The sequence below is a fragment of the Mesoplodon densirostris genome, chromosome 17, assembly GCF_025265405.1.
Source record: "Mesoplodon densirostris isolate mMesDen1 chromosome 17, mMesDen1 primary haplotype, whole genome shotgun sequence".
NCBI lineage: Eukaryota > Metazoa > Chordata > Mammalia > Artiodactyla > Ziphiidae > Mesoplodon > Mesoplodon densirostris.
Window position 1 is genome coordinate 15,997,001 of NC_082677.1, and position 7,892 is coordinate 16,004,892.

The following is a 7,892-nucleotide window of genomic DNA, read 5'->3' on the forward strand; positions in this document are numbered from 1 at the left end:
AGGAAGTTCTTCCTGACCCCCCTTGTTGGGCTAAGTGACCCTTCTCCACACTCCAGAGCACCCTCTGTAAGGCGCTCTCTGAGCAGGTATAACGATCTGTTGAAATGAAGTCTCACTCTCCTTAGTGTCCGGCACAAAACAGGTGATCTGAAATTCCTGATGGAAAGAGAAGGATTGTGTGTGTGGTGAGGGATGGGTGATGAGAAGATGAAGGACACACTGTTCATTTGCCTTTGTATGCACTGCTCATCGTAACTTCACCCATGTTCCAAGTCTTCTCTGAATTCTAGAAATTTCTGATCATTGCATTCTCTGTTTGCAGGTTTGGGTGGTGCAGGAACACCTTAGAGTCATCCCAGCCATGTTCCCAATCACTAGTTTGATGGATTGCTTCTGTGAACAGCGGCCGTAGACAGCTTGTCCAGTTCCTGGTGGAGACAGCAAAACCTGTGGTCGCTCACGAAGGTGAGGTCTTGTTCCTTAGGGCTTTTTCAGGTTCAGGAAATAGAAATCACTTGAACTAATGTAAGTAAAAAGGAGAAAGTCTTATAAGGACACCAGAGTATCTCATAGAGCAGCCCAGTCATGAAAAGTCAGAGACCAGAAAGCAGTGGGCTCCAAGGAACCCGGGGGTCCCTGTCCCTGGCTGTCACTCTGCTTCTCTCTGCTGCAGGCTGGTCAACTCTGCTTCTCAGCCCACATGAACAGAACTCTTGAGTTTATAGCGTCTCTCTTCTGTCAAACCAAGGCTGGGGTGCTTACCGTCACCTGCCTGGGAGACCCAGTTCTGCTCATAGCTCCCCTTTTGTAACTCCCATTTACCAAAGCAGTCACAAAACTCAAAAATAATTCTAACAAGATTGAAAAATAGTAATTATAACAGTTTTGTTGGCTGGTATTTGTGATCCGTGGGGCTCGGGGCCTCTCTTGCCCAGCTAAGGGAGGTTTGCTTAAATTCCCAGAATCTCTGAGTAAATTCATATCAACCCACTATTAGTATCAAAAGCAAAACCAGGAAACCCAATGTTACCATTTTTATATAATGTCCTTTTAGAAATTCTCACTAATGCATTAAAACATTAAATAGAAGGGACACAAGCATCATATTATATATAAATTTAATATATAACTAAGGAGGCTTCACATAGAGGAGGAAGAATCATTTGATACATTGTGAAGGAATTCCTAATTAACAATTCAGAAGCATATCTTTGGCCCTGACCTCTCTCCATACACCAGATACTAATGTAATTCCATATACACTCAAGTGTTACACACTTAACAATGAGCTATTGGAGGGAGAAAAACCAGAAGAAAATAAAAGTGAATATCAAATCTGTATATGGAGGAGAACTTTTTTTTTCTTTTTATTTTTTTTGGCTGTGTCAGGTCTTCTTTGTGGCACGTGGGCTTCTCTCTAGTTGAGGCTTGTGAGCTCAGTAGTTGCAGCACGTGGGCTTAGATGCCTCACAGCATGTGGGATCTTAATTCCCCGACCAGGGCTCGAACCCACGTCCCCTGCATCGGAAGGCAGATTCTTTACCACTGAACCACCAGGGAAGTTCCGGAGGAGAAGTTTTTAAGTGTAAATTTTCCAGAAAAAAAAACACAAAAAAGCAAAAATCACAACTGCAAGCTTTTTAAAAATTAAGTGACCACATTATAGCTGAAATAAAATCATACAGCAGAACTTAAATAACACAGCCAACAGCAGAGTGGAAAAAGAATTTGCAGCAAACCAGATAGGAGTTAATATCTTTAGTCTGTGAATACTTCATACAGGGGCTTCCCTGGTGGCGTGGATTAAGAATCCGCCTGCCAATGCAAGGGACACGGGTGCAAGCCCTGGTCCAGAAGATCCCACATGTTGCGAAGCAATTAAGCCCGTGCGCCACAAGTACTGAGCCTGCGCTCTAGAGCCTGTGAGCCACAACTACTGAGCCTGCATGCCACAGCTACTGAAGCCTGCGCACCTAGAGCCTGTGCTCCGCAACAAGAGAAGCCACCGCAATGAGAAGCCCGTGCACCGCAACGAAGAGTAGCCCCCGCTTGCTGCAACTAGAGAAAGCCCGTGCGCAGCAACGAAGATCCAACGCAGCCAAAAATAAATAAAAATAAATAAATTTAAAAAAAAACTTCATACAAACTGATAGGAAAAATGTTTAAAATCCTGTAGTTTAGTAAACAAAGGATGTGAACTGACAATCCACATAAAAGAGGAAGTAAAACTAGTAAACAGGCATTAGAAAATGTGTAGTCTCACAAGTCAAATTAATACAAATTTAAAATCCAGAATAAGGTCCCATTTTTCACACATTTGCATCTTTTTTTTTTTAATGGAAATACGCAAAGTTTTTGAGATGGTAGAAAAGCCAATGCCATTTATACAAGGCTGGTAAAATGATCAATTAATACAAACACTTCAGAAAATAATTGGGGGGATTTACTCCTGGACTCACTATTTCTACTTCCTTGAGTCCAACTCCAACATAGGAACAAATATATTCATTGTAGTGATATTGATAAAGAAGAAAAATTTAAAACAAACATAAGGTTCAATGCTGGTAGAAGCACTTAGCAAATTATGTCCCATTCTCTCATGCACACAGACATTTACTGAGCACTTACTATCAGCCAGGGTCTGTGGAAGGAGCTGAAGAAACAAAGATGGACCAGGCAGATTCTCTGCCCTGCCTTACAGTGTAATGGGGCATATTACATGAGGTGGAGGGGAGAAAAAGTAGGGAGTAGACATTTACTGAGGAACTCTGTGTTTGGCATTTTACATACATCACCACATTTCATCCTCTGAAGTCCTGAGCTGCATAGTCCTTAAGTGAGAGTAAAGAGGAGTCATACAGCGCCACTCATACAGAGCCGGCCTGCGTTTCATTCTTTCTCTCTTCCACCTCTGGTCCTCACTCCCTGCCTCTCAGATCAGCCCTGGGAACAATGGTGAGTGACATGTTTTTGCTGGAAAGGGGCTTTAGCTTCAGGGCTCCCTGCCAACTAAATCTCTAATCCCCTGCAGGGTAGAAATTCTAGAGCCACCACCAGCTAAGAATTCCAGAGGTTTTTCCTGTTAGCATCCCAAGGAATTGCTCTCTCCCTGCCCCTGCCCTCCAGCTTGCATCTCAAACTCATCAGAGTGTTCTGCCAACAAACGTTGCTCTTCTGACAGAATCCCATCTCCTGTAAACTAGTTGGGATTATAAATAGCAAAAGAGGTTTTCACATACAAAAACGTGCCAGCAAACAGACAAAAACCTTTAATGGCTTTCCAATACCTAATAACAAACTTAGACACTTAACGTTGATTTTTTTCCAGACCCTTCGTTACCCACTTTCTCACCACCCGTTACCCCTAAAGCATCACCTCCATTCCATCACATTCCATTTAGTAAACCACTTTGGAGCCAGTGACTCAATTTTAGAAGTGAAGATGTAAGACAACACAGTAATAAAATCGAACATGCAAATTTAACAGTAAATAATGAAAGTATGCAAATGATATGAAATGAAGTTAACTGAGTATTACCCAAGACACGAACAGGGTAATCTTTGTATCCTGTGTAAGTTGCTACATATGTAATGATTGTTAAGAACCCGACAGGATTTCTGGTCCTCACACTTAAACGTAGTTTCAAACTGGTGACATGTATGCTAATGAAATGATTTCACGACTCCCTGGTCCCCTAACCTGAGGGGCCAACAGCGGTCTGATGACCACACTTTAAAGGAAAACCCAACAGGGACTTTAAAAAGGGAAGAGGTCATGGTAGAGCCTAGGGAGGATGTGGGAGATGTTCCAGAAGCCAATAGAACAATGCTCTGCCAAGTGGTTTGGTCGCCCTCCTGCTCCCTTCTTTCCCGGAGGGCATCCCCACCCCCCCAGGAGAGTTGCAAAGAACAAACTGGAGGAGGGTACGGGGATGAGGATGTAAAAGAAGTAGAGAAGCCCCAACTTAGAAGAAGAGATCTGGGCTAGGAAGCAGCAGCCCAGGTGATCAAAGGCAGACATGAAAAGCAGCTAGAACAGAATTGCCTTGGGCTAAACACCCGAGGTGGAGGAAGGACAGGGCTGAGGTAAAAGGCTTTGGTTTTGGAGTTGGGGTCTAAATAGATCTTTGTGGCTGAGGAGGAAGAGACGGGGCTCATACCCTGGGGCCTTCAGTGAGGGGTGTCCTGGGTGCCAGCCAAGTCTCACCAGGAGACTGTTCGTGGGCATTGGAGAGGCATGTGGTTACCCCAGGTCAGCAGCTCCTGCAAGGAGGCTCTTTCCTCCCAGTTCTCTCTCTCCAGCCAGACCCCCCCCCATGGAGCCACAGCCTCCCATCACCCTGAACCAGGTCAAACCCCCCAGGGACACTGGGGCCAAGAAATGTCCCCTGGGCCATGTCAGAATTTGGTTGACACTCTACTGCGTTTGGAGAGGGGCAGGTGGGTGGAGAGTCAAGGGAACTGTCATTAGAATATCTTCATGGTGATGCTTCGTGTGTGTGTGTGTGTGTGTGTGTGTGCACGCGCACGCGCATGTGTGGCAGGGTGTAGAGGGGACTTGCCATCAAAACCAGGTCATTCATTGATGAGAGTTCTTAAGATATAAGGAATATGTTAAGATCAGCTTAACTTTTTAAAAAAAATTTATGTATTTTATTTATTTATTTTTGGCTGCATTGGGTCTTCGTTGCTGTGCAAGGGCTTTCTCTAGTTGCGGCGAGCGGGGGCTACTCTTCGTTGCAGTGCACGGGCGTCTCATTGCGGTGGCTTCTCTTGTTGCGGAACATGGGGTCTAGGCACACTGGCTTCAGTAGTCGTGGTGCGTGGGCTCAGTAGTTGTGGCTCATGGGCTCTAGAGCGCAGGCTCAGTAGTTGTGGTGCATGGGGTTAGTTGCTCTGCGGCATGTGGGATCTTCCCGGGCCAGGGCCCGAACCCGTACCCCTCCATTGGCAGGTGGATTCTTAACCACTGCACCATGAGGGAAGTCCCCAAGATCTGCTTAACTTTTTATGTGGCTGAAGAATGCCCATCTGGTCCATCGGAAGAGCTTTCTGCCTTAGCTGTTTTAAGGGAAAGGCATCTGGGAGTGCCCGCCGAATGGGGCCATTTGACTTTAGTTGACAAAAGCTTGGGTTCTGGAGCAGAGACAACCTGGGTTCCAATCCCCATTCTACCTCTTATTGATGGTGTCGCCCTGGGCTCCCTGGGCTCAGTTTCCTCATTTGTAATTGAAGCTCATACTGGTATTACCTCACCAGGTTGTGGTGAGGGTTAACTGAGATGTAACGCATGCAGTGGGAAGCGCTTAGATCAGTGCTTAAAGCCGAGTGAGCTCTCAACCAGCATCAGCAAGCGTTCGCTCTTCTCAAGGCTCAGCTGTGTCTTCTGCCTGCATTGATCAGGAAAATGTAGATCTAGAACTAGTTAAACCAGCATCGCATTTTGTTGCTAAGCAACCAGCTCTGCGTTCTGCAAAAAGTGCAGCTTGGTGTGCAGTGACCCCCTAGCAATTGAGCCCCAGTCAGGCTGTTGCTAAGCATTGTTTTATGTTACCCAAGGCTCATTTCAAGTGTGGAGGAGGAGGGAGGCATGCACAGACAGCACAGTCTTAAAGCATGAGCAAAACCAGTCTTTTCAGCTGGAGGGGCTCACAATGGGCAAAAAGAGAAAATAGGTGATGATGTGTGCTTGCACCCACCTGCTGGAGTGAGACCTTCCATTTGCTACTTGCCTGGCCATGTGCAGTCCCTCTGCTTTTCCAGGTCTCTGTTTCCTCACCTGTACAATGGGTTTATGTACCTTCCCTGTCAACCCACAGAGTTGTGGTGAAGCTTACATGAGTTGGCAGATGTGAATGTGCTTATCAAATAGTAAGGGATGCACAAAGGCAAGGTAAGTTGCTACGTGAATGACAGTGAGGGCCAGGCCCAAGAAAAGGGGAAGCAGGCGATGTTGGCCTTGACATTTCTTTCTGCCCACCTTCTGGTCCCTTCCATACCAGTGCCCATATAGATGGTCTAATCCCAGAGGAGAAGTGAGGCATGTAATTTGCCGACCACATTAGTGTACATTCATTTAATGTACTACCTCCCTGGGGCATTTTAATTTTAAGTGAATGGAATGAGGGAAACACAAAGGAAGGAACTGATAATGCAGAAGTACAGGTATGTGAGACCTGCGTGAATGGGAGTATCGGGGCAGGGAGGTCTCCCTGACACCTCCCAGATGGCCCTACCTGGTCCACAGGACTCCCATCAGGGAAGGGCACTGCTCCTGTGGGCGGAGCTCTAGAGCCTCAGCCTAATGGCACGCCCCTTTCTCACGCTCCAGAGAATGGGCAGTTGAGAAGTTTGGTGGAAGCCTGAATCCGTGAGTGAGTGCGTTGGGGGGATGTTGCCTCTGTGTTCTCAATGGCCTGCCCGGTGAGGGCAAACCACAGAGGAATTGTTAACAGTGCTGCAGCCTTTTCTGGGAAGCGGTCAGCCCGCTCCCAGCCTCCAAGACTGCCAGAGTGGAGGAGAAATGACTGCCCCACAGCTCCACAGAGGCAGAGATGTCTCCGCCCCTCTCTGTCCCTACGTGTCTCTTGCTGGCATTGCCCTCACCCCCATCCCCGTTCTGACCCTTTTCAGGAGAGTCCAGGGTCTCCACTTACACCCACCCACACATGCCGCACTCCCGGGGAGCTGCTCACGGAACCAAGCTCTGTGGACAGCAGTGCAGCCTGGAGGACGGGAGTACGACCTCTGAGAATCACAAAACCTGAAAAAATGCAGCTGGGCTCCTTACAGAAGTTGGTTTTCCAGACCTCTCCTCAGAACTTTATTAGATCTTTTGAAGCCAGGAGATAAATAAGAGCATATTTTCTTCAGCACGTGGGGTCACCCCGGACTCGAGTCCCAATCCAGCAGTGTGGACCCCCCAGCCCTTCGTCTCCTGTGCTCACGCCCTGCCCCGGCAGGAGGCTGCCGACCGGGGCCCCCCACTGACGTTGCGGTGCCCCCCTGCCGGCCTCTGCTTCTCCACAACCTGAGCACCTCCTTCCACCCAGAGGGCCTTCTCCTCTTCCAGAAGGGCCTTTTCTTCCCCCCACAGGGCCTTGTCCTCCTGAAGGAGGTTCCAGTCTCTTTCCTACAAGGCATTGTCCTCCTTCCAGGAGGCCTTATCTTCCTTCCAGAAGATTTGGTACTTTTTCCAAAAGGCTTTCTCTTCTTCCCAGAAAGATTTTTCCGTTTCCCAGAAGGCTTTTTCCTCTTTCCAGAAGGTTTTCTCCTCTTCCCAAATGCCCGAGATCTGGCACCTGAAAGCGCAGATCTTGCCACGGAAATTCCACATCTCTTCCCTGAAGCCTTTATCTTCTCACGGAAGTGTCTCATCTCTTCCTGAAACACCTTTCCTTCCTGCAGCTTGTGGATTAGTTTCTTCTGGCGAATGTTGGATGAGCAGACCCCCAGTGAGTGGAAGCAGGCAAGCTCCATCCATCTGCTCACCTTGAAGGGAAACGTTGTCTTGGTCAGCAGGATGGTGGGGCGGCTGCGATGGAGGACAGGGCTGCTGGCCAAGTCCAGGGCAGCTGGTCCAACCCTATGGGGGCACCAGCGAGAACAGGTCCCTTGAGTATCACATCCCAGAGGGCAAGCCCTGGAGTCTGTGCCATTACTGGGAATTATTTTTTAATCTTACAGGTTTTTTTTACATATACATGTATCTATTCTTTTTCAAATTCTTTTCCCATTTAGGTTACTACAGAGTATTGAGTTTAGTTCTTTGTGGTATACAGTAGGTCCTTGTTGGTTACGTATTTTACGTATAGCAGTATGTACATGTCAATCCCAAACTCCCAATCTAACCCTTCCCCTTCCCCTTCCTCCTTGGTAACCATAAGTTCATT

The 7,892-nt window shown here is 47.4% G+C and overlaps 1 protein-coding gene across 1 annotated transcript in view; it reads right to left on the reverse strand.

The window, feature by feature from the left end:
• The window catches only part of CCDC70 (coiled-coil domain containing 70), a 32,233-nt gene extending 24,575 nt beyond the window's left edge, over window positions 1–7,658 (reverse strand). Inside the window, 4 exon segments of the mRNA XM_060079761.1 lie at window positions 6,948–7,047; window positions 7,049–7,353; window positions 7,356–7,520; window positions 7,523–7,658. Coding sequence (XP_059935744.1) covers window positions 6,948–7,047; window positions 7,049–7,353; window positions 7,356–7,520; window positions 7,523–7,658 — 706 coding nt within the window.
• Window positions 7,659–7,892: the final 234 nt, after the last annotated feature.